Raw genomic sequence first — 26,746 nt, 5'->3', positions numbered from 1 at the left:
AAATGGACAAAGAACAGTCCGTATTCATAAGACTCTTGATGTTATTTCTTCTTCCTCAGTTGGGGACTGAACTGATTTCCTGAACAAGCATCAGCATTGACTCCTTGAAGGTCCAAATAATTTCTTCATAACCAACTGTTAGTAAGGTTCCTTCTTATTCTTGATCTTTTTGGGATGTTTCTTCACCAGGCATGGCTGATTCTGCTTTCCTCTCTTGGCAATCCTTCTGGAGTTTTATCTTCTGCATTCATCACTAGCTGACATTTTTACTCCATTTCTCAGATTGCTGAGGAGTTCCAGATTAACCTTAAAAGCAGCATGCATGCTTCTTTCTTTGGGGAAAAAAAAATCTACATTTGGGTTTAGGGTGTTTCCAAGGTTACTTTCCTCCTTGCTTAACATATTATGCTATAACATACATGGTTAGTAAGTGGACTAAGAGATTGATTGACTGGAAGAATTAACTCCTTACCACTCATCTTTCTCCAGTTTGTCTTGCTCAGGATGGCCTCTGTAATTGAAATAAATGTACTGTTACGTTCCTAAATATCCTTTTCCCAGATTGCTTCAATATAAAGCTGGACTGATTTTTCTGGATTCTATTAAACTTCTCTTTTCTGCTCAGACTAGAAGCAGAATAACTAACAATGAACACAGAATGTATGGAGTACATTTCAGTTCAATTTCCCAAATTCTTTTAAGATTTGCAAAACAAATCAGAAATCAGAAAAATAAATGTTAAAATGTTACTGATATTTGGTTTGAACAGTAAGGAAAAATGTCTAGAACTTCTTTTCTTTTCAATCAAGGACTTACCTTTTAAGTATCTACTGCGATGCTTGTGTTGTTCTTTGCACCAAAGTTGTTGGCTTTCTTGGCCCATTATTAAATATGAATTTTAAAGATTTTCTAGCCAGTTCCTAAAGAGAAGGTCATGTACAAAGTTCCTTTAATTTTCGATATACCCTTCTAACCTGCTAAAAGGGGGAAAATCTAAATAACATTATTGAAAAGAACGAGGACAAAAAACTCCAGGAAAAGTAATACAACATTTGGTTTTGGCAGTCAACACAAATTTGTGATGTCTTTAAATTTATTCTCTTTGAAGAAGCAGCAACATAAGAAGTAATATTTCTTACCTCATGAGACTTTTTCCTATGATTTGCTTTCTTAATATTGCCAAATGATTAATGCAATTCTTCTCTTTCACCCATCTTCAAAGAATGGGACAACTGCAGATATCTTCACAAGGTCAATCCCTTTCAAATCTGCAAAGAGGTCACTAAAGAAGTATCAGAGAAATGTTGAATCATGACAATGACATCTCCATTGCAAGGAAAAATAATCAAATCTCTTTCTCTGCAGTAAAGGATACTCATCTGAGGCCCTACCTTGATATTGTTGATGTGCATTGTGACATTTTCACACTTCTCTCTTCTTGAATCATGTCAACAACTTTTTTGAACAAGCATGAGCATAGACTTCTGAAGGTCTGAATAATTTCTCCATTATCATCCCTTAATAAGGTTCCTTCCTATTTTAAATCTTTCTTGGGATGTTTCTTCACCAGTCATGGCTGATTCTGCTTTCCTCTCTTTGTGATCCCTCTGAAGTTTTAACTTCTGCATTCATCACTATCTGACATTTTTACTCCATTTCTCAGATTGCTAAATAATTCCAGATTAACCTTAAAAGCAACATGCATGCTTCTTTCTTTGGGAAAAAAACACCTTACCTTTGGGTTTTGTGTGTTTCCAAGGTTGCTTCCCTCCTTGCCTAACACAGTATGCTCTAATGAACAAAAGTTTGATTTACTGGAGGAATTAATTCCTTACCGCTCATCTGTCTCCACTTTGTTTCACTCTGGATGGTATCTGTAATAAAAGTAGTTGTACTGTTAAGTTCCTAAAGATGCTTTCCCAGTTTGCTTCAATACAAAGCTGGACTGATTTTTCTGAAGTCTATTGAAGATCTCTTTCCCTCTCAGAGTAGATGCAGAGTAACAATTACGGAACAGAGACTGGAGGGAGTACATTTCAGTACTCTCCAAATTACACTCCAAATTCCCTTCAAATTTGCAAAAGAAAGCAGAAATTTTTAAAAAAACCATGTTAAAATGTTACTGATGTCTTCATTTTGAATAGTAAGGAAAAGTCATCTGGGACATTTTTTTCTTTTCAGTCAAGGGCCTACCTCTTAAGTGTCGACTCCAAGCTTGTGTTGTTTTGGCATTCTAGTTAGTGCGGCTTTCTTGCCCCATCAGTAAATATGACATTTGAACATTTTCTAGCCAGTTCTTAAAGAGAAGGTGACATAACATTTTCAATGCTCCCTTTCAACCTGCTTAAAGGGGGCAAAAATCCAAGCAACTGATTTGAAAAGACCAGGGAGAAAACACTTCTGCAAAAGTGACACAATATTGGGTCTTTGGCAGACAACACAAATTTGTGATGTTTTATACTTTATTCACCTTGAAGAAGAAGCAAGAAGGAATATTTCTTACCTCACAAGGCTTTGGGTTGTGACTTTACTTTCTTGGTCTTGCCAAAGAATTAATGTAATTAGTCTTGCGACCCATCTTCAAAGAATGGATCAACTGCAGATATCTCCTTTCATAGGACAATCTAATCCAAACCTGCAAAGAAGTCACTAAAGAAGTATCAGAAAAATGTTGAACCATGACAATGACATCTCCACTGAACCAACAGCAAGGAAAAATAACCATAGCTCTTTCTCTGAAGTAAAGGATACCATCTCAGGACCTACCTTGACCTTGTTGATGTTTATCTGTGACATTTTCACACTTCTCTCTTCTGGAATCATTTTAACAACTGATATTCCTTACATCACATGAGATTTTTTTCTTATTATTCATGGTTTACTTTTTAAATTCTTGTTAAAATCCAATTCATTTTCAACTAGCTTTAAAGAACTAGCTTGTAAAAACAAAATCAGATCTGGAAAGAAGTTCACATATGATCAAACAAATGTTAAACATCATAGTTTTGAAGAGAACCTCTAGCAGGAAAAGAGCAATGACCAGTTATCTGCTTTCTTTCCAATAAACGACTTACTGTATGGATATTAATTTTTAAAAAAAATCAGAATCTAACCTTTCCTTTTCCAGGCTATTCCTAAAGTAGGAGTCAACTTATTGCTTCATTTTGTCTCCAGTTCTCCTTTCCTGAACCAAAATGTTTGTTTGTTGAATGGAGAAATAATACTTAACCGCTGCAGTCAGTACTGACAAAATATGGTTGAGAGGCAGGCAAAGAAATAAAATGACAGACTTTAGCAATTGAAAATAATGAAGTGCTTACCTGGGATCTTACCTGAGATCCTGACTCCTTTCTTCCAGTCTCCTTTGGAATGTACAATTACTACAATTAGAAAGCCTGACTAAGTAAGGGATAGATTTTGGTCACCATGAAATGTTGAATACTTCAACTGCTGGATTGCTTTGTTCCACTCACTTTCACAATGTACAAAATGGATCAATTTACCCCTAACAAAATATATTGATTGATAGTTGTATTAAAATGGGAAAATACCCCTTCAAGTGTGCAAAAAGATTATATTCAAAATTCATAAATAAACCTTTAACGATATTTAACCAGCATAAGTATTTTTCAAAATATGATTTCCCCCCTTTAAAAAACGTTCCCTGTAAAGACTTACCATCATGTTGATGAAGTTCAGCTGAGAGGCTGCTCACTTTGCTCTTCTTGAAGCATGTCTTGTCCTTTACCTTTTATCAAAATTTTGTTATATGTTTGCTAGGTTTCGAACGTGGTCAGAAGCTTGAAATCTAGCAAAGTTGGGGATAGACTTTGGCAACTGGAAATACTGAAATGCCTCATCCCATCTGCTGAACTGCTCTGATGCCACCTCTTTTCAAACTGTCAGACTCACTGTTCTAGAATGGAAGGCTGTTTCTTGCCTTTCAACTGCCAACCTTACCATATATTTTGTGATGGAGTACAAATTCAGTATTTCCTGGTATTCCATATATCCTTCACATAATTTATCCCAAGGTCTTTGATTCATGCAAACAGCAGCGCCATCCAAACCTAGACCACACTTTTCTTTCCTATTTTCTAATATGAAGAAAATAAATGAGAACTATGGAAAGCTCACCTGGAAAGCTGAAGTAATGGAGTCTTGGCAGGAAAATAAGCTGTTTTTGCTATATGTTTTTAGATTACATGGTATTATATAAACTATCTTATTTATCTTTTCTTCTTTCCCATTTTGTACATTCAGTATTTCCTTCCATCAGAGGAACTAAGCTGTTTCCATGAAATTCCTCTCCCTCTCTCCCTTTGACTCACCACTAAAAGAATCATGGCTGCATCATAGCAGAAGCATCACAGGTTGCCTCACAATCACCACATCCAAGTGGGGTGAACATGGGGGTGGGAGGAAACTAGGGTTCATTATAATCACCACATCGTAGTGGTATAAAAGGCAAACTAGGTCCCCTCATAATCACCACATCCACATAGCAGGGTGGTGAGATGGGAGGAGGATAATGGAGGACAATGCATCATGGGGAAAGGCAGTTTGCCAAAACTTAAAAGGATCTCTCCAGCCTGTAAATATAAACCAGAATGGTCTAGTTTTGAGAGTGTTTCTTTGATAAGTGAGTGGATTATTTGATTGGGTTGATTTTTTTTGCTTTGAGTGAGGATATTATCACACAAGACACAGTCTCACAACGATTGCATGAGCTTTTGTAAAAATGGTAACACACAAGTTGCAGAGCAGCCATTATCTCATGTCTTTGCAATTGCGTGATGAGGGCTACCATCGCCATTGAATTCTCTTCCTGACTCCCCCATAATATCACCTCTCTGCCTCCCTCCCTACCCAGCAAGTCTTTTGGTTATATTATTTTTATTTTCACTTTTTCATGCCGTTCCCAGGGCTCTGCCATTCCAATCGAAGTTTAATTAAAAATACAGTGGGCCCTTGTTATCTTCTGGGGTTCGGTTCCAGGATCCTCCGTGGAGAACAAAATCCATGGATGCTCAAGTCCCATTAAATACAATGGAAAAGGAAAATGATTTCTCTTATATAAACCATCAAATCAAGGTTTGCTATTTGGAATGTATACTTTCTTTTTTTGGAATATTTCAAGCTGTGGATGCTTGAATCTGTGGATAAAAAATCCGTCGATAAGGAGGGCCAACTGTACAGCAGATAAATAGAGGCAGTCAGCCTGTTTGGGAATAGTGAGGCAGAGAGGGGACAGAGGGAGTGGAAAGGAAACAGAACCCACATGGCTGCCAATATCACAACTGCCCTGGTAGTGAGGGCATCTCAATTTGTATCCAGGGACTAGTGTGATGGGAAATTATTGACAGATTTCCCTGTCAATGAAAAGAGATGCAATCATTGCCTTTCAGGAACACAGCAACTATGGGCCAGAAGCATCTCTGTGTGATGAGTATGATCAAAACCACTTTTTTTCTGCCTGTAATCATGTTTAGAAGCCCCATGTAATAAATGTGTTGGTCTCTAAGAATCAAACCAGATGTATATGCAATTATATATATACATGGGGGAGCTTACTCCAACTTTCTCCTTTCCCACCTCAACTCATGACTCATCCTGTTTTAAGCTGGTTCCTGTAGTGCAAGTCTGATAGTGAAGTAAGCCAACAAAGAGAAAGGGTTTAAAGATGGGAAGTGCATCACAATAAGGCAGTGAGGGTTTTGCTTCCCTCCCACTTGACCTCCTTTTTGGAGCAGATGTTAACATGAATCCTCCCTGTACAGAATGGGTACGGTTGTAAATATATACACATTTGGTTTAAAGAGCTAGATCAAGAGCTTTTTCCGCTTGATGAGAAAGACACAAAAGGGCCCCCTCTCATTCCAGATACAAAAATCAACTAGACAAGCAGTTGGACCTTTTCTTCTCAGTGGTGATGAGATAATATCTGCCACACTTGGAGCAAACAGGCTAGCAAAATGGCTGTGCTCACTGTCTATACAGCTTTCCTTTTGACACCTTTTAGCCTCCCTTTTAGCCACATGAAACAACCTACCTGAGAGGTACAGCTACTTTTACCATGTCTATATTATACCAATCTCCTAGTATGAAATCAGTTCAAATGCCATGGCTCCATTAGTAGTAAAGGGTGGCACCTCTCGTCAAACTCATAAGCCCCGCCCACTGACAGGTGCCCCGCCCCGGAAGTCCCGCCTTAACAGGAAGTCCCGCCTTAACCGGATATCCGGCCTCCTGCCGGAAGTCCCGCCCTCCCCGGATATCCGGCCTTCTGCCGGAAGTCCTGCCCTCCCCGGATATCCGGCCACGCCCCCCGCTTGTGGCCCCACCCCAGCATGAAACCCCGCCTGTAGGTGGAGCGTCTGAAGGGACTCATGTGACCATGATGATTCAAAAGGGCCAATCAGAAGACGGTTTTAGCAACGCTACAGGAAGCCTTTGGGCAAGCCCAGACATGTTCAGAGAAGACAACATGGAGGCCCCCACTACTTCTGCAAACTCTACAGAGCAAGAAACAGGGGATGTGAAGCCAAAAAGCAGAAAGCGTTATCCTAGCAATAGTTCAGATGATGGGCTTTCTACCTATGCTGACCTGGCTAGCGAAGAAGCTGATGAGATTTGCAAAGCATGGAACCGCCTGGTGGATGCCGTTTCAGCAGAACCAGCTGTAATGCAGGTAAAAAAGTGGGTTTTTTTTATTTTTAAAGGGTTTTGACTAGCCTTACAAAGTCGGCTCCCCACCTCTCCTCTAAAAAAACAAAAAAAAGACTATTTTCTTTATATTTTAGCAACCTCAGGCCAGTAGCAGTTCTGCAGAGAAGTGTGCTGAAGCATGTGGAGGCAACACATTACCTATAGCTCTGTGGAGGTTTGCAAGCATTGGCTGGAATGATATTCCAGTAAGTCATCTTTTAGAAGGGGATTTTGGTATTAAGTGTGTGTGTTTTAAAAATGCATTTTAAAGGTAATCTATCTTTTTTCTTTTTTAGGATTTCGTCGAGATGTCTACAGCTCAACCTAGCCCTGTGGTCATGGCTAAAATTCTTGGACTAGATGTTCCAAAAGAACCATTAAATTTTTCTCCCAGAGAATTGAAAGTTCTCATGCGGTCAACAATCAGAGCTGTGTGTTATGGAATCATCACCCATTGTTTGCAGCAATATCGCTATGAATCCTGTGTTGGCTGTGTAATCTCTGCCCCTGCTCAAAATTCCCATGACTGTCTGTTGTGGTCAAAACGTTATCTGTGTAGAAAACTGAGCTGGTTATGTGGGCAAATAGATTTTAAAAACGTGTTACACGTATATATTCTTGTAGCTTACAGTTTCAATGGCCTATTGATAACAAATGAGACTGTAGACCAAATCTTGCAACTTGTAACTAAAGTAGAGAGATCTGAAAATTCACTGAAGGAATTAAATAACATTTTGAAACCCAGGGATAAGCCTATTTTGGAGCATGTGTTAAAAGTGATTAAAAATAGATCTTATAAAACATTTCTAACAACTATTAACAGACCATCTGATCCATAAAGACTGACTAGAAGTTTGTTTGAAAACTGTTGGCTGCTTTGATATTTTTTTAAAAATGTTTGTTAAAAGGTTATAAAATAAAAAAGAGTTTATTTTAAAAAGGTGTTTGTGATTTTCTTTTCAAAAAAGTGACTACTCTAGAGCTGGCTCATAATGAGTATTTACAATGGGGGGGGGGGGTATCAGTATTCATGCACCACTCAATCTCCCTAGAAAACATGAGGCTTTGGTGGTGTGGGGGATACAAAATGGAGGGGTGGAGGGTGGAGATGGCTCTTTAAATTAAACAATGAAGAGGGGGTGGGGGGAAGCCTTCTTACAGAAACCCTCCAAACTTCCTGACCCTCCTTAGCCTAAAAACAGAAATAAAGCAAAGGAGAGATTCTTACAATTAAGCTGTACAGCTACCTCTCCAACCCCCCCCCCCCACTTCAAACAAAAAGCAGAAATCAGGGTGGCTCTTAAATAATGTAGAGGGTTGAAAATCATTTTTTGCAACCCCCCAAGGCCCCCTCCCAATGTCTCCTAAACACAGAAACAAAAAGCATGGTTGAAGTTTTAAACAGACACTATATTTCCCTGGTGGGGCCCTCTGCAAAAAGTTTTTTAAAAAGAGAAAAGGGGAGGGGGGTGGCTTACCACATGGCTATGTGCCCTGCAACATGTACACCTTAGGGGTGGGGGGCCACCTTAGGGGGATGGAGGGACATAGATCCACCCCCAAGGACCACCTTTGGGTCATAGATCCACCCCCAAGGACCACCTTAGGGGGGGTGGAGGGACATAGATCCACCCCCAAGGACCACCTTTGGGTCATAGATCCACCTCCAAGGACCACCTTTTGGGGGAGGGGGGGATAGATCCAACCTACCCTTTTTCTTAGGGGTGGGTGGGGGCAGGTCTCAAGAGCCAATCACAGACTGGTTACCTGACGTATAAAAGTTCTGCAGAGAAGGGGGTCTGTCCTTTTCTGGCTGCCATACCTGTGAGACTCTGTGGTTCTTGGTAAGTTTTTTCCTGTATATTCCATAGCATTGTTTTTTAAAAGAAGGCCTTTATAACTATTGCCTTTTCCCCATTTTTAAACTTTATTCAAAATGGGCTGTTGTGGGCCTTTTCCCTCACTAAAGAATAAATATTTGATGAATGTCCATTAATTTGGGGGGGAAAACTGAGCAGCTTTAAAATTACAAGCATAACATGCGGCTTTCTCTTTTTCCATGGACTTCATCTAAAATCTGGGGCTTTGGGCCATAAAAACATTGGTATTTATGCATTTTCCTGTTAAATGTTTTTAATTGTTAGCATGTAGTTCTGTTAGAAAGAAATTTTACATGTGCTACAAATGTTTTAGAAGCCTTTTTAAAAAATACTTTTCAAAGCTTACTGAGAGTAGAAATGTGTGGATTAGGATATACGGGTTTTTAAAATGTCTGGCAAATGGTTTCACTTGGAAACATGTGCTCAGCACTGTTTTAAATTTTTTTTTTTTGTTAAATATATATTTTTAACAAAGCTCTTTTTGGTATTTATGAAACAAGGTTTAAAATGCTTTAGAAGCCTTTTTAAAAAAACTTTGCTTTGCTTACTGCTGGGTATGTTTGATGGGATTAAGAAAGATGTGTATTAAAAAGTCTGGCCCCTGTTTCCACATGCAAAACATGTGCTTGGTACATTTTTAAAAATTTTTGTCAAATATTATTTTAAAAAGCTCTCTTTTTGTGAAACAAGGTTTAAAATGCTTTATAAGCTTTTTTTTAAGAGTATTCTGGAGACTTTGTGGGAAGATTTGATGGGGGTAGAAAACAAAGCTCCAGAGGTGTTAATGGGTTTATGGTCAAGAGCTGATTACTCATACGCAGCAGAGTTACAGCCTTTTGTATTGTTAACTTTTGGCTTGTTGGTGCTAAAAGTTCATTTAATTGTTAAATAAGCCTATTTGGAAAACTTCTTTTTGCCATTTTCCCCCAAAAAGTTCTTTTTTAGGTTTTAAATTGTCTAATGTGCCTGTTTTAAAAGCTCTTTTTTTTGGTTTTTCTCAAATAAGTGCCCATTTGGAAAATCTTTTTATTCTGTTTAAAACTTTTTTTTTTTTGCCAGTTTTTCTTAAATAAGCCTGTTAACTACCATTGCTTTGAGCATTGCTTTGTGTGTGTGTAGGGGTTAGGAATTGATGGTGACTAGGTAATTTCAAAAGATTTTATTGGGTGGATAGCTTTGTTATAGGACATTAGCATACAAGAGCTTATGCCGGAAATAACAACCACTTTAGATATAAAATATTGTACAGACGGTTAAAAACAGCTGTTCTCATATTTCTGGGTGTAACTTCATGCGTCATTATTAAGCCGTTTTCCTGAAATAATGAAAAGAAAAAAACTGTTAGGGCAACACATTTTTCTCAATTGATCACTGGTTCCATAGGGTTTCCTAAAGAATATGTGTTAAACTTACCCAGCTGCCATTTTCCTTCATCCAGATGTGTTTCTCCATTATCAAATAGCCGGCAATGCAATTGGTAATTTGCTGTACATTTCCTGTTGTGAGAGGCACACCTCTGGTCTTCAGCTTTTTGGCAATAAAACCTCCAAATAAGAGAGTCATCACAATTCTTCCCCAGTTGATTTTTCCATCAGAAAATTGAGACCTCATAACTAAATGGATTATTTCACAAGCACGAGAAATATTTGGAATTTCCAACTGTGTTATTAAGGGTTCCATTTTTTCTTCCACGTGCTTCTGAGTTGAATTGGCCAATTTTTGTAAAGTGTGGTATATTTTTTCATCTATTTGTTCATCTGGAACTTGGTCACATACTAGATTTAAGTAAACATGAACAATGCTGAATGTCTGCCTCTCCATTTCTTGTCAGAAGCAGAAATGTGGCAGCTCAGTCTCAACAGTATAATTCTGTGGGGTTTTCTGATATGCGAGGGGTGGGTTTAGTGGGCATGTCTCAACATGTTTGTGTTCATCAGGCACAGCTGGTACTTCATAGCCCCTGCAAGCCATGGAAAAACAGGTCCAAAACGTTCCTTCAGAGGAGACTGCACAGGGCACAGGAGGGCTGGCTAAAACACAGGCCCCAAACCTGACACACCCAACAGATGAAGAATTAGGTAAAATTTGTGCTTAACAATATTAGCACTGCTTTGTGGGTCAAAAAAAAATAATAATTTAGAGGTGGGGGCTAACAACATTAAATGTGTTATTTTGTGGGTTTGTTCTTTCTGAAATTAGTGTCTTTTCTTTACAGAATTGATGTTTGCTGAAGGCAGCCACGAAGGCAATGCGGCACCTGAAACTCCAGTGACAACAAATAAAAGTGGAGGTACAGTGTGTGTGTGTGTGTGTGTGTGTGTGTGTGTGTTGTGGTATTTAAGGGCTGGGGGGGTAATGAGTGAGTGAGTGAGCTATAATACTTCTTATTTTGTTTGCTTTTAGACAAATCTCTGAAACGTAACAGAGAAGAACCCCACGATGCTACACCCCAGGCTTCTAAGAAGCAAAAAAATAATGAGCAGGTGATGGTGATTGACGGAAATCTCTTACAACGCTTTGAAGCCCGCAGAAAGAAAGCTGCAACGTTATCGGCCTGCTTTGTGGAGATGCAGAAAATGGTAGCGAAAGGTTGCGCGATCCTTAGACGGGCCAAGGGCTATGAAGCCCATTTGAATTATATGTGGGACAATCCAGTAACACAAGCTCATATGGATGCTTTTTACGAGAGTATTAAAAAATATAACGAGTACATGGTGGACAGGTCCCTTGAACATCGGCAGATAGGCAGAGGTAAACTACAACCAAGGATCAAGAAAGGCCGGAATGGTAAATGGTGCAGGGTGGCGGGGTACTGGAAGAAACCTGCCAATGGTAAACTGTACTGGAGAAGAAGAGTAACCACCCTGATTAACAGATCAAAAAAAGTACTCCACACTCGGAAAAATAATAGGAAATGTAAAGGGGGCCTGAACTCGAGGAGCCTGGTAAAAAACACTAAACATAGTGTTGATAATAACCAGCCTTCTTGTTCCAGCACCCCTTCTTCCGTGGCCTCTGACCCATCCAGGGCTGAGAACCAAAACCCCTGTGACTCTGTTTCTGATAATAACCAGCCTTCTTATTCCAGTGCAGAACCTCAGAATGATTTGGAGTCTTCTGAATCATCCAGGGATGAGAGCCAGCCCCTACCTGCAAACATCCCAGGCTCCCCAGATGATGAGGGCCCCCCTGCCGTGTATGCAGAGCGTGTACGCTCATGGCAGTGGACCCACAGGTTGTATCGTACAGTGCGTATCGGTGAGGAGTTCCGATTCAGAAACTTAGAGCATGTAACATCGTACACGCAAGCTATACACGCATTACACAACTCAATACAAAATATTCTAGACGATCTTAACCAGCGAATTAGTCTGGGAGATTGTGTTCAAATTAGACTGGAGGCTGACGGCCTAAGAAATCCTCTGTATTCTGTTAAAAAAAGTAAGGACCTTTTAAATGCTGAGGATTTTCTATCACAGTTGAGTAACCTGTTGCAAAGCAACATGGAAATCTGTGCCCATTCCAGTTTTCGTCTCATAATTACGATTGTGAAACCCCCAGGGGGCGGAGGGCATAGATCAATAGGCTCCATCCCCTCTAGTGAAATAGTTGCCAGAAAAAGAAAACATTTGGTTGATTTAAATTATACAGGCACTAACCTCTGTTTTGGCGGTGGCCTGATTGCTGTCATGAGTGAAAAGATTCCCACAGATGCAAAACTGCTGACAGCAGCCAGGCAACTGTATAAGGAGCTTGGCTGGTCCGATCAGAAAAAAGTGACCTTAAGTGATATTTCACATGCTGAAAACCACTTAAAAATTAATATTCATGTGGCACATTATTCTAAGAAGGGGTGGAGTCTGTTTAAAACCCAAGGCCCTCAATATCAAAAAACATACACGCTGCTTCTGCATGACGAACACTTCTATGGGGTAATCAATGTAAAAGCCTTATTCGGGGTACGAAATTTTTGCATATTTTGCCAGAGCCTATATAACCATAACAATCACACCTGCTTATATTTCTGTCGCCTCTGCTTGAGAAAAGATTGTGCGGTTGTGGTAGATCAACAGGCTAGGTGCTTTGACTGTAAGCTGAATTGTAGGTCTAAAGAGTGCTTAAAAATACACAGGCAGCTGGTCTCAGAGGGAAAGGTACGCTGTGAAAGCAGGAGCTATTGTCCTAAATGCTCGCATTACCAGAAAAGTTACCATGATGAGGAAGAGTGTAAAGGCCGGCAGTGCACAGTCTGTTGGGGGTTCATCACAAAAGATGATGAACATAAATGCTTCATGCAGCCCCTAAAAACCCCTGAGGTTTCTGTACAGTATCTATTTTACGATTTCGAGTGTCACCAAGCAACTGGTGTACATGTCCCTAATTACTGCTTTGTAAAAGCATTTCCAGGGGAAACTGTAGAGTGCTTTAAAAATGGTAACAAAAGAAAGCGGAGGTATAAGAGAGGGGCTAAAAAGCAGTATGACAGCGATGATGAGGATGAAGATTATGAGTGGCCCCTTGCTGGCAAAAGTTGGGAATTTAAAGGGGAGACATGTTTATCTGACTTTATTACAACATTTATAGATCGCCAGTTTTCTGACTGCACATTCTTAGCACATAACTCTAAGGGTTATGATGGTTACCTGGTGCTGAATCAGCTGGTGAAAGAAAAACTTGATGTAAAAATTATCGCTCAGGGTGGGAAACTGATTTCTGTTACAGTGGAAAAATTGAATATAAAATTTATTGACTCCCTGAGTCACCTCCCTATGGCCCTCTCTAAACTACCCAAAGCTCTAGGCTTTGAGAGCTATAAGGGATATTTTCCCCATTACTTTAACACACCTGAGCATTGGGATTATGTAGGCCCAATGCCCTCAGCTGAAGATTTTGGTGTAAAATATATGATGCCTGGTGAAAAGGAAGCCTTTTTAGCATGGTATTCAGAGAATCAGGATAAAATCTTTGACATGCAGAAAGAGCTTGTGTTTTACTGCAAAAAGGATGTTGAAATTTTAGTAGAGGCCTGTACCAAGTACAGGCATGAAATTGTAGAACTGACAAAAGAAAAGAAGTTAGTGGAGAAAGGGAAGAAAGGGAAGAAAGGGAAAAAAGAATATGAGGAGTGGTTTGCTATAGACCCCCTCCAATTCCCCACCCTTGCAAGTGTCTCTCTTGCGATGTATAGATTTAAGTTTCTGCAAGAAAACACCATTGCAATTCCAAGTTTTGTAAATTACCACAATCAGTTTAAGCGATACTCCACACCGTCTATTCAATGGCTTTTGTATATTGAACATGAGGAAAAGCTTGAGATTCAGCATGCCTTAAATGGTGGAGAGGTTAAAGTTGGAGATTATTTTCTTGACGGGTATGCCGCTGTAGGTAATAGGAAAATAGCCTTTGAATTTAATGGTTGCTTTTATCGTGGATGTGTCCTGTGTTATCCTCCCCAGGAGAAAAACCCTGTGGTGGGGAAATCTTATGAATTTCTCTACAATTCCACACAGAAAAAAGCAGCTGAACTCAAAAGCCGGGGTTTTGATTTGAGAACGATTTGGCAACACGAATGGGATAATATGGTAAAAACAGATGTGAAACTCCAAACGTTTCTTGCTTCATCCCGCCTTCCAGAACCCCTACACCCCAGAGATGCTCTCTTTGGGGGTCGTACAAATGCCATCTGTCTCTACTATAAACCTAAAAGTGGGGAGACAGTGAAATACTACGATTTCACCAGCCTGTACCCTTATGTTAACAAAACCAAACAATACCCTCTGGGGCATCCCAAAGTCATTTATAAGGACTTTGAACCGGTCACAAACTATTTTGGCATAGTGAAGGCAAAAGTTATTCCTCCCAGAAAACTCTATTTTCCAGTTTTGCCTTCCAGGATCTCTGGAAAACTTATGTTTGTGCTGTGTTCAACCTGTGCAGAACAGCGGCAGTTGGACCCGTGCAAACATACAGATGAACAAAGAGCCTTAAAGGGGACGTGGTGCTCCGTTGAGTTAAATGTGGCTCTAGAGAAGGGGTACAGGGTTGTGGAAATCTATGAGGTATGGCACTTTGCACGCAGGTCTTCTGTGTTGTTTTCAAAATACATCGAGATGCACCTACGACAGAAGCAGGAAGCTTCAGGCTATCCTCACTGGTGTGTTACCGATGAGGACAAAAACAAGTATATAAAGGAATATCATATGAGGGAGGGGGTGCTTTTGCGCAAAGATCAGATCGCTGTGAACCCTGCAAAGCGCCAGATTGCAAAGCTGTTTTTAAATTCTTTGTGGGGGAAGTTTGGGCAGAGAACAAACCTCCCTCACACTCAGGTGTTGAGAGACCCCGATGAATTCTTTCAGCTGCTTTTTTCTGATGCTTACAAGGTTTCAATGTTTGAATTTGTTGACGATGAGGCTGTTTGTGTCTCCTGGAAATATTCCGACGACCGGGTGACAACCTCGGGTAGAAAAAACGAATTCCTTGCCTGTTTTACAACGGCCTATGCACGTTTGGAACTTTATGCACTCTTAGACAAGCTTGGGAGACGTGTTTTGTACCATGACACAGACAGTGTCATATTTGTGAGTCGGGAAGGAGAGTGGGACCCTCCTCTCGGAGATTTTCTCGGGGATCTCACAAGTGAGGTTCCTGCAGATCAGACCATTACAGAGTTTGTGTCAGCAGGGCCTAAGACCTACGGTTATAAGTTGTCTAACGGCACAGCCTGCATGAAGGTCAAGGGGATTACATTGAACAGCGCTAACTGTGAAAAAATTAATTTTGACAGTCTCAAAGACCTGGTATTCTCCTACGTCTCAGACAAGAAAGGTTCCACACCTCATGAAATTGTGGTACAGCAGCCAGGTATTGTAAGAAATAAGCAGCATTGGACACTTCACACTAGAAATCTCAAAAAAACACAAAAAGTTGTTTTTGATAAAAGGGTCATTACTGAAGGATTTAGGACACTTCCTTATGGCTACTAAAATGGAAACACGCTGGCAACACCCATTCTCAGCTATTCTCGCTGGACCTAGTGGCTGTGGGAAGACGTTTTTTATAAAAAATATGCTGGATCATGCTGGTAGTGTGTTCTCAGAAATGCCTGAAAATATTGTCTGGTGTTACAGTTGTTGGCAACATTTGTACAAAGAACTCCAATGTAAATACCCTATTATTCAGTTTGTACAGGGGATGCCTGATAAATTTGATGATGATGAACTGTTACCCCCCAATAAAGTAAATCTTTTGGTTATAGATGATTTGATGATTCATGGTTCTGAAAATAGAGATCTTGAGCGGGTTTTCACCCAATTTGTACATCATAGGAATCTGAGTGTATTTTTCATTACCCAAAATATTTTTTGCAAAGGAAAAAGTAGCCGGACCATCAGCCTTAACGCTAAATATATGGTGCTCTTTAAAAATCCTCGGGACAAATTACAAATTGCTACTTTGGCTCGACAGATGTATCCGGGAAATGTCAATTTCTTCATGGAGGTGTTTGCTGATGCTACAAACAAACCTCATGGGTATTTAGTGCTGGATCTGAATGCTAACACCCCTGATTCTTACAGGCTAAGAACTTGCCTTTTCCCTCCAGATTTGCCTGTGGTATATATAATGAAGAAAAACCATTCCCACCACAAAAGGGCCCGGTTTTAACAATCCAGGGCTCTGTTGTTGTCTGCTCCTCCATGGGGAAACATGTCCAGTCGCGTAAAGAGAAACTTGGCACTTTTAAAACTGCTTATTACAGTGCCTCCTCGTCAAAGAAAGGCCATTTTGTGTTCAGCTTCGGATGACCTTGTTGCAGCCATTTCAGAAATAGCCCTCAATACTTTAAAAGGCAACATTCCTTTATCCCCACAGCAGGTGCGTGTATTAAAAAAAAGACGCACCCTTATTAAAACTCTGGGTAACAGTAAATTGCCCCTGAGAAAAAAGAAGTACCTTGTGAAGCAGTCTGGGGGTTTTTTGGGGCCACTGCTAAGTTTCGCAGTTCCTCTAATAACAGGCCTTTTAACTAAACAGTGATGGAATATGCTGAAAAAATGTATTTGGTCCCCAGCCATCAGCTAGAACAATTAAAGGGCCCAGCTTCTAAAGATGAAAACATCAGAACTACAGCAATCTCTTCCTTAGATACTGAAATGCAGGCAATTCTACGTAGGACCGACTTAACTGAATATGAGAAAGCCAGACGTTATGATGCTTTACTCCAAAAATATCTAACTCATGTAAAACAGAAGGAGGCAGAGAAACAAAGTTTAAATCTGTTTCTACCCGAATCCCCTTCTGAAGAAGTTGTGATGAACTCCCCTGATGGCATGATTCAAGAAGTGTTGGACAATCTGCCTGTCAGGTACAAAAATAATGCAAGATTGTTACTAAACAAAATGAGTCAAAACAAAAATGTTTCTTCGTGGGATGACAAGGGCGTCTTTGTGTATAAAGGAGAATCTGTAACTGGATCTAATATATTGGACTTAGTCAAAAGTATAATACAGCCTCATGCTTTACCAACCAAACGCCTCCCCAAAGGCTGGGATGTTTTTTTGAGGGCCATGGCTGAAATAAACGCTCCAACTTCTGTGGTGGGTAACACTGCCAATAGAGAACTTTTGAACCGTTTAAAGAACCCTGAAGATTCTTTGTCACTTACACCTGTACTGTCACACAGATCTTTTAAAAAACAACGGCATGCTGCTTGTACCTGGCTCACTTTATAACGCCGCTATTTTTTAGAAAAAGAAATAGAAATAAAAGTCTTCTTTTTAAACTATTTGATAGTCTGTGAGTGTTTTTTTAAAATGAAAATAAAAGCCAGGACACAGATTATGTTTTAATAAAACCCTCTGAGGGGGTGTGTTTATTAGGAAATGCGGTGGTGAAATTCATTACAGGATACACATCCCTGAGTAGTCTGGAACATGTCTGAGACAAGCCCGGGCAAGTTCTTCTTCTTTTTCACAAACTGTACAACCATCTCATCGTTTTTTTCCAAATTGTGAGAATATAGGTCTTGAATATTTTTAAATGTCAGGCCCTTGCCGCGCTGTTGCAGAAAAAACACACAATGATATCCACAAACCACAGAGTCTGGGGCTTGTACTGGATGACCCTGAAACACAGTTTTGTAGCCATTTTTTCTTAAAAAATTCATGATTGTTTTAGGAAACAGAGGGTGGTCTGGAGGGTGTCCGTAGGAGTCAAAAAATTCGCCATTTTTTTCTTCTGTCAAGTATATAGCAAGCCAATGTTCTCCTGGAAGGTTGTGAGGATGGGTGTTTATGACCAAGCTCAGGGGCCTTTGCAGCAGCTTCTTTCTGGGGAGCATGTCACAGGGGAAGACTCCATAGAAGCTCTTCCGAGTATAGGGGTCAGAAGTCAGTATGCGGGTTAACTGCAGGCTATCCATGTTACATATAATCAAACAAGACATTTCTTCGTTGATTTATTTCTATCACATTGTCAAAAACTCCATAAACAACCATATTGACAGTGGTTGGCAGGGGCCTGGCAAAACGCAGCTCTGCCCTCAGGTTTCCAGTTTTAATCAAAGAGTAGTGGTCACCTCCTTCTTGATCTGGAGTCAGGTCAAATGCAAAAAGTGTGTAACCTCTTGCATATTCTTCACGGTTAATTAAAAGAGACCTGTCTTTCATATGCTTGCCCGCCGTTTGTACCAAACTCATATACTCTCGCACACAGTTTCCCTCTTGAAAATCGGGCTGAAACGGTTTCATTGGATTCTGTTCTCCATCCAGGTAAAGGGCCGCAAAATTAATATCATAATGTTTAAAGTTAAACGGATTTTTGTTGTAAATACCGCTAAAGGCATCATTGTCCACCAGGCCTATAACCACCTGTTTAGGTAATTGTCCCAGAAACAGGTTCTCCTGATTAGAGACGCGGCTGCCTCTCGGGATGCTGAACACTTTCATACTCACACGATCCACAGGATATTTGGCATTGGAAGTCAACAGTCCTTCGGCGTGTCCCAGGCGGACACCAGGGGACACCCTCACCTTTTTGACAAAAAGGGAGGCTGATAGAATTTGCAGTTTGTACTGCCTGTCTGCAGCATCGCTCATTAAGCAGAAAGCATCTTTGTTGCGGGTGAGTTTAATTTTCACATCAACGCCATTTAGCAAAAGCTTTTCTTGAAAAAACAGGTCAGCATGGAGATGGCCCAGCAAGTCTATCTTTCTACTTGCAGCCGTCAGGGCTGCTCTTTTAACAAAACCTTCATTATCCCCATCCAGCTCAGCTGATTCATGCTCTCCAGCTGTATCTTTATAAAACAGGCCTGCAGAAAATTGAGTTGCTAGAGTGTCATCGCTGTAGTTTAACACAGATTCAATGAATGATCGGTAAGGATAACAGTTATTACTCTGGCTGACGAGACGATCTGCTATAGTAATATCAACCTGACTGAAAATGGAGGCTATTGGATAATTCACCAGCCCTACCTTGGCATCTTCTGCAAGGTTTGACCCATCTTCATTCACTATTTTACAGGTCAAATAGAGGAGCGTGTTGTTCAGATCCATATAGTCCTCACCATTCCCGGCAATGAAAAAGTCAAGTGGGGCAGATTCTGTAAGAGCAGTCAGTGGGGGAACCTCAATAAACACACTTCTCTCAATACTGGTCTGAGTAGGCCCAATGTGGAATAAATCTAATTCAGATTTAGTGCACTCTTCAGAGCCACAATGGATAAAGGCCATGATGCTGGTTTAAAAGATGTCCCTCTTAGCCAGAGCCCTCTGTCGCTTTCGCACAGCTCTCCGCTTCTGAGTTTTCTTTTCTTGTGGGACTTTTCTTTTAAGGGGGTGGGGAGGGCCTGTCAGCCTCGCCTGTGATGCTTTTCTTTTTAACCCCTTCCTTCTTTTAATGTACATCAGGCCCGATCCTTCTTGCAGATTTGGAGGTGTCACTCTATTTAGAACTGCCTCAGTCACCTTGCCAGCAACATCTTTGGCAATATTACGAAAAGCTGTTTTTGCGTGAGGTTTAATAATGTCCAGGCCTCTTCTTAAAAGCGGTACAGCTTTTCGAAAAAGGCCTCTGAAAATCCCACCAAGCCCTGCCCCATACATTTGGGGGACACCCTGATATCCAGGAAGGCCATTTCCAGCCTGGGCTCTGTAATAATTTCTGTAAAGGGCTGGGTCCCCATATGATTTTACGATCACCATTTTTTTTTTTTTTTAAAGATGCAGAGTTCTCCTGGGCCGGAAGTGAAGCTTCACAATCACCTTTCCAAAGCGAAATGGGACTTTTTTGTTCTGATCTGTCTTTATCTCAACAGTGATGGTGTCAACATGGTGCTTGCTTACAGGAATGTAGTGAGGCTTGTCATAACAAATATTGACACGCTCATTATTCTGTCCTTGCACAGGTACGCAGCGTAGCAAAGGCACATAGACGTCCCCAACTATCTGGTGCTCCACAATATCTGTGTAAACATATAAACTGGTGAAACCCCCAGTGATGTCTGCTGCGAAAGGCAGGATTTTGACATGATGGTTGGGAAACAGCCCTAATATGTAGGATAATTCTGCACCAACCATCAGTGTGTATGTGCCATCTGTTTCAAGCCAAACCTTTCTGGACACTTGGTCATACCGCAGAACCACTTCTGGGGGATCATTGTGTGTTTTTATAAGGCTATTCATGTGTGCAAGTAGTTCAGGGATACTTGAATAATAGCCCCGTTGTAGAAGGTAACGCCACCGCCTTTTCCCGTTTGCAATTTCAAACCACACATCAGAAGTTACAGTGTTCCAACTATGAGGGTACTGTATCTCGGCCAGGCCTACCTCCCACTCCCCAGGAAGCTCCAGAGGTCTTGCGACAGAGATAGTAAAACTTGAGATCGTGTTCTCTGGAAAAACATCTGCACAGGCATTACTTGGAAGTACAACATAAAAGCTACCATCCCCCATTGTTCCACCTCTTCACCAGCAGCTATTACACAGGTTTGCCAACTTCAGAAGCAAGAACCCAACTGTTGAATTTGCTTGGCCATCCTAGCCATTTCACTAGGTAATGCTTCTTTCTACCCTTCCCTTTTGTAGCTAGAATTTTCTCAATCCTGTATACCTGGTCCTCTGCAGTGTTAATCTTTTGTAATTCTTCAGGATAAAAGCTGCCAACCACAGTTTCACCATCATAATCTTTCAGAAGAAACACAGGCCTTTCTGCTTTTCTGATGACATGGTCCACAATGAATACCTCTGTAGTAAAATTCTGTTCATAGCCCTTAGCAAATATTCCCTTGCTTTTAGAAATCCTAACGTGGTCTCCTTTTCTGAGCACTGGCACTTCCTGTTTTCTTTTGACAGGGGTCCCATAAACTGTTTTCCACACTGCTAGGTCATTGGAATCATTGACATCAACAGGCCTTGCTTTGATAGTACGGTGAAAACTATGATTATAACTTTTTATAAACAATGGGAGGGCATCAATATAGGTGAAGGTGTTATTGGCTGTGAAGTACCTCCACATTTTTGTTTTTAAAGTTCTGTTAAACCGCTCCACAACTGCAGCTTTAACTTCATTATTGGTGACAAAGTGATATACCCCATGTTGTTTTAAAAGGCTACTTACAGGCTTGTTTAAGAACTCGGAGCCACGATCTGTCTGTAACTTAACAGGTTTTCTGTTATTTTCTGAGAAAATAGTATTAAAGGCTCCTGACACTTCTCTACCTGACTTATCCTTCAGAGCCACAGCCCAGGCATATTTTGAAAGGATATCTATCACGGTTAAAATGTACTTGTAACCCCGATTATACTTAGAAAATTGTTGCATATCAACTAAATCAGCCTGCCATTGAGAATCCACTTTAGATACAACAGTCTTGTTTCTTTTAAAACGGACCCTGGCTGGCCTATGTAGTGTATAACTGTCCTGTTTGGAAAGCCATCCAACAACCTCCCCCTTCCGGATGGTTTTGTTCTGCTTTTTGGCCTCTAGAAAGAGGGGATGAACACCGCCAAAGCTTCCAACTTCTTCAGGGTCGTAGTATATTTTCTTTAGGATTTTTTCATGTTCTGACATTTTGTCAGCTGCTGTAAATATGAACACGCAGGTATAGATCAAACCATTTTTATTGCAAATTACACAGAGCATATCTAATCTTCAGGCTTGAAGGAAACACATGAAACACAGGATATGTTTACATTCTGAGAGTTTCCGAACTGAAGATTCTTCACGTCACTTTCATGCACACCAGCCTCCTGTTGGCAAAAACATTTAAAACATCTTTTAGTAAAAAACCTCTGCATGCAATGCACCCCCCACCTCTCTCTTTCTTTAAAAAAAAACAGCCACTCAATACAAAAAACTCTTACCGGTAAGCTGTCATAACCTGCATCTGTCTTTTCAGAGTTGTCCCCCAAGGCAGCCTCCATCAGGTCATCAAGGAGTGATTGGTTAGCCGATCCAGCTGTGTCAGGCTCTCCCACCGAGCTCTCAATCTTCTGTGGGGCTGCTTTACTAAACACACTGCCATCTAGCTCTTCTGGATCAGAAATCAGAGGTCTTTCCCTCTTCGGGAAAAGTGCTTTCAGATCACAACCGCAATCACACTCTAGGTCAGATCCATTATCAAGGCCATCTATACTCCCGTCCGGCGAGCTCATGGTTTTAGTCCCAGCCTCTTGGCCTGCTGAAAAAACAAACACGGGGGAATCCTTCACGGTGGTCTTTTTCTTACCAGCACGGGTTTTCAGGTCTGCAGGAGTTAGCGAGAGAGGCTTCGTAAATTCTGCCCAGCCTTCCTTAAGCAAGGGTACCGGGGGTTTGGAAAAGCCCATAGGTCCTGGCAGTAGCGGGGGGAAAGAGGTGAATCTAGGGGCGGCCTTCCTTGCAGGTTGCTTTTTTCTTGCTGCAGATGGCCTGGAAAAACCGCCAGAGCTTGGAATAGCGGTGGTTGACTCCATGTTGTCTTCTCTGAACATGTCTGGGCTTGCCCAAAGGCTTCCTGTAGCGTTGCTAAAACCGCCTTCTGATTGGCCCTTTTAAATCATCATGGTCACATGAGTCCCTTCAGACGCTCCACCTACAGGCGGGGTTTCATGCTGGGGTGGGGCCACAAGCGGGGGGCGTGGCCGGATATCCGGGGAGGGCAGGACTTCCGGCAGAAGGCCGGATATCCGGGGAGGGCGGGACTTCCGGCAGGAGGCCGGATATCCGGTTAAGGCGGGACTTCCTGTTAAGGCGGGACTTCCGGGGCGGGGCACCTGTCAGTGGGCGGGGCTTATGAGTTTGACGAGAGGTGCCACCCTTTACTACTTCCATTCTTCAGCATCCTGATTTCTATAGCCTGGGGAGCTACTTGGACATCTTTCCTGAAGTTCAAGGGTGTCATAACTCACCCCCTGAACAATTCAGGAGAAGAGGAGATGGAAGAGGCAGCTTGCCAGGAATCCTCTACTCCTGATAGTGAAGGTCCCAAAAGCTGGGGCTCAGGTAGTAGGGGTTTCTCCTCCCCATCAGGAGGTTGCAGAGGCTGAGGATGCTGAAGACACACCAGTATCCTTGCTGAGTAATGCTGATGATTTAGGCAGCTGGTGTTGTTGAAGGAGATGCCCGTAATTCTTCCACCATAGCTGTCTTCTCTGTTGATTGATTGTCCTCTACCATTTGTGTCTCCTTGATCTTGGACTAGCTTTGTTTACTCCTCGATGGCTTCAGGTGTCTTTACCGCTGACTTGTTCTAACTAGTCCTGGACCGACTGACAATCCCCCTTTTGTTTCACCCTCCATGGCCTGAACTTGTCCCAAAGCAAAGATAATTGGCTTTGGCACACACTGGGCAAGGCACCTTGACCATGATCTGCTATATGGACATTCAGGAGTGAAGCAAAGTCTAGCTTGTGATTTTTACCTTCAAAGAGAGTGCCCACTTTGTCCCATTCTGGACAGACTGAAATGCTGTATTGGAGAAGTTACATGCACTACCTTGTATATTCAGATTGTTCGGTTAATCCTTTTTATTTAAGCTTCAGTTTGGTAATTCCCATCCATCTTATTACTGATTAAGACTTCAATAACTTCTCAGAAATCAGATGGATAGACAAAGTTGTGTTCTACCTGAACAACGTACCTCAGATCCCCTAATCCACACTATATTAGTGTAGTGTGGATACACTCACAAACCGTTGTCCTTTTGTGCACACACAGACTGGGACTTCAGCCTACATTTTTCAAAGTGCTTTCATTGACTTCTGTAGCAAACTTTAATTCTCAATGTGGACCATACGCACCCAATCCTATTCATTTACTCCAAAACCCTGTTTATTTCAGTGGAATCAACTCTTGGGTGAGTAGTCTTATAATTCAATCCTAACTTCTTTAAATATAAATGGTCAGTTGCAATCTGCTTTTAAGCAAGTGTGTATTACATTTCTGATACCTAAAACCTATTCAAAGATATAGACATCTTATGTCTATAGAATCACCTAACACCTATTCAAAGATATAGCCATGTTAGTCTGTTAGTCTCAGAAGATCTGAGGAAGTAGATTGAAGTCTACAAAAGCTCATGCTGCCAACATCTTTCTTTCAGTTAGTCTCAAAGGTGCTACGAGGCCTAAAATCAATTGTGATTGAGAGGTTTATTTCACCAACAATTAGATCCAGAACTTAAAACTTAAACCACAAGGCTGACATAATCAAAATGTCTAAAATGTATAAGCTCATATCCCTAGCTATCTGGCAGAGCAAGCTATTTTATCATAGAATCCAGGCAACAGCAGGTAATAGAAGTGAACTTAATATATCAGTGAAAAAGGCAAAGGAAACAAGAAATAGTTTTTTATAAATACATTTATTTTTCTTTTATTATCTCTTATTTTTATTTGTGCTGGATTATCTTTATTAGTTTTAATATTTTCACTATGATGATTTTTGAAAAATGATCTGAATGTGCCAATTAACCTCCCAAAGTGACTCCTGCTCAGTGCCCAGGGGAAGGCGAAAAACCTCCAGGATCTCAGGCCAATCTGCTTTGGAGGAAAATTCCTTCCCGACCCCAAAAGTGGCAGTCAGCACTAGCCTGGGCAAGCCATGAGCAAGAGCCATACGCAAGCGCCCCCTGATACTCCTCCTTCTCATTTAATATATATTGCCTTGTTTAAATGATATTATTTACTGAACTGAATATGCCAACTAACCCCACAAAGTGACTCCTGCTCAGTGCCCAGGGGAAGGCGAAAAACCTCCAGGATCTCAGGCCAATCTGCTTTGGAGGAAAATTCCTTCCCGACCCCAAAAGTGGCAGTCAGCACTAGCCTGGGCAAGCCATGAGCAAGAGCCATACGCAAGCGCCCCCTGATACTCCTCCTTCTCATTTAATATATATTGCCTTGTTTAAATGATATTATTTACTGAACTGAATATGCCAACTAACCCCACAAAGTGACTCCTGCTCAGTGCCCAGGGGAAGGCGAAAAACCTCCAGGATCTCAGGCCAATCTGCTTTGGAGGAAAATTCCTTCCCGACCCCAAAAGTGGCAGTCAGCACTAGCCTGGGCAAGCCATGAGCAAGAGCCATACGCAAGCGCCCCCTGATACTCCTCCTTCTCATTTAATATCTATTGCCTTGTTTAAATGATATTATTTACTGAACTGAATATGCCAACTAACCTCCCAAAGTGACTCCTGCTCAGTGCCCAGGGGAAGGCGAAAAACCTCCAGGATCTCAGGCCAATCTGCTCTGGAGGAAAATTCCTTCCCGACCCCAAAAGTGGCAGTCAGCACTAGTCTGGGCATGCCATGAGCAAGAGCCATGCGCAAGCGCACCACCCATACTCCCTCCTCCACCACCAGTTCTTGTGCTGTGCTCCTTGCTGGCTCCTGTGGAGACAAACATTGTGAGCAGACACATGGAAGTGAAGATGTAAGGCCTTCTTTGTGCACTTCTGGACTGAACTGAGGCTTTGGTGATCAGCTCTGAACCTTGACTCCAGAAAGTTCAGTTTCCTATTAAATCAGTAGAGAAATCACAAATACACTCTTTAAAAGGTTAATCAGTATTTTGGGAACATAGGATTTTGAATCATCCACCCATCAGAAAAAATTGGCTAGGAATCTTTTCCTGTCTTTTCTTCCTAAGGACTCACCTCCATGATGGGAATATTCATTTATGATGCTTTACACTCCATTTTAAAGAAATGTGTTTTGCATCTTATAGTACTTGAAACTTGCATTAAAGCGCTGACTGCCTTTTCAACCGTATTCATCCTTTACAGTAGATTTCTTTATCCTTCATTAACTAAGCTAATCCCTGCAAGTAAAAATGATCTTGTCGAATTCTATATACTTCTGTTTATTGCAGATGAAAATTTACCTTAAAGATCTCTCTGTCTCTTTCTCTTCAGAAAACAGAAGGATTCCACTTCTTAGCCTGAAAAATACTTTCAGATCAACAAAGATGTTATTTACAAAATGAGGACATAACCCTTTAAACATAAAATATTTCTTGTTGCTTAATTGCAAGATGCTGTCAAGTCAGGAAAACCAGGAACCTGTTCTCTTCCAAATAAAGAGACCTACCTTTTAGGGACTTACCAAAATGTTGGAGGTGTTCATTGGAAATGCTTCTCACTTTTCCTTTCTTAAAGGAAAATGAGTTCTATACCTTGTATTGGATAATTTCCTATTAAATGTGGAGAGAAGTCATAAATATGCTTTTTAAAATGGTTAACCACTATTTTCGGTACATAGGATTTTGAACCTGCCAATTATCAGGGAATATGAACCAGAAATCTTTCTCCTTTTTCCTCTCTTCCTCCGGACTCGCCTTTATGATGGGCAGATCAATTTATGATGCTTAGCGCTTCTTTTTTCAAGTAATATGTTGTGCATCTTACATTTACTCCATACCTTTTATTAAACGTTGATTACTTTCTGAATCATGTTGATGCTTCACAGTAGATTGATTTATCCCTTTTAAACTAAAGTAATCCCTGCAAGTAAAAATGGTCTTGTCAAAATGTGTATTCTTCTGTTTATTGCAACTGAAAATTTACCTTAAAGATGTAGCTTTCTCTCTTCAGAGAACAGAAGGATTCCATTTCTTCTTAACCTGAAATGTTTCTTTCAGATGTACAAAGAGTTCATTTATTTTAAAAAAAGATGGT

At 41.0% G+C, this 26,746-nt stretch overlaps 2 protein-coding genes across 2 annotated transcripts; one reads left to right on the top strand and one right to left on the bottom strand.

Annotated features, from left to right (window-relative positions):
• Window positions 1-6,272: 6,272 nt before the first annotated feature.
• Window positions 6,273-7,629, top strand: LOC149323274 (uncharacterized). The gene is made up of 3 exons (XM_089510588.1): window positions 6,273-6,691; window positions 6,804-6,914; window positions 7,005-7,629. Exons 1-3 carry the CDS (start codon window positions 6,398-6,400, stop codon window positions 7,545-7,547), a joined length of 948 nt encoding a protein of 315 aa, XP_089366714.1. The 5' UTR covers window positions 6,273-6,397; the 3' UTR covers window positions 7,548-7,629.
• A 10,381-nt stretch (window positions 7,630-18,010) lies between these two features.
• Window positions 18,011-19,321, bottom strand: LOC149323273 (uncharacterized protein F54H12.2-like). Its single transcript, XM_089539076.1, has one exon. The coding sequence runs from the start codon at window positions 19,319-19,321 to the stop codon at window positions 18,011-18,013; it is 1,311 nt and encodes a 436-aa protein (XP_089395202.1).
• Window positions 19,322-26,746: the final 7,425 nt, after the last annotated feature.

This window comes from Sceloporus occidentalis, unplaced genomic scaffold (assembly GCF_023333645.1).
Source record: "Sceloporus occidentalis isolate IW3139 unplaced genomic scaffold, rSceOcc1.0.p SCAF_1, whole genome shotgun sequence".
Classification (NCBI taxonomy): domain Eukaryota; kingdom Metazoa; phylum Chordata; class Lepidosauria; order Squamata; family Phrynosomatidae; genus Sceloporus; species Sceloporus occidentalis.
The sequence above is the reverse complement of the archived record's forward strand: the minus strand, read 5'-3'. Positions and strand labels throughout refer to the sequence as shown.

What these genes read in the sequence shown, in the direction of transcription:
- LOC149323274 (XM_089510588.1), top strand. Translation starts at nt 6,398, where the DNA reads ATGATGATTCAAAAGGGCCAATCAGAAGACGGTTTTAGCAACGCTACA. An exon ending in CAGAACCAGCTGTAATGCAG is followed by an intron (nt 6,692 to 6,803) that starts GTAAAAAAGTGG and finishes TTTATATTTTAG; the next exon opens with CAACCTCAGGCCAGTAGCAG. An exon ending in TTGGCTGGAATGATATTCCA is followed by an intron (nt 6,915 to 7,004) that starts GTAAGTCATCTT and finishes TTTCTTTTTTAG; the next exon opens with GATTTCGTCGAGATGTCTAC.
- LOC149323273 (XM_089539076.1), bottom strand. Translation starts at nt 19,321, where the DNA reads ATGGCCTTTATCCATTGTGGCTCTGAAGAGTGCACTAAATCTGAATTA.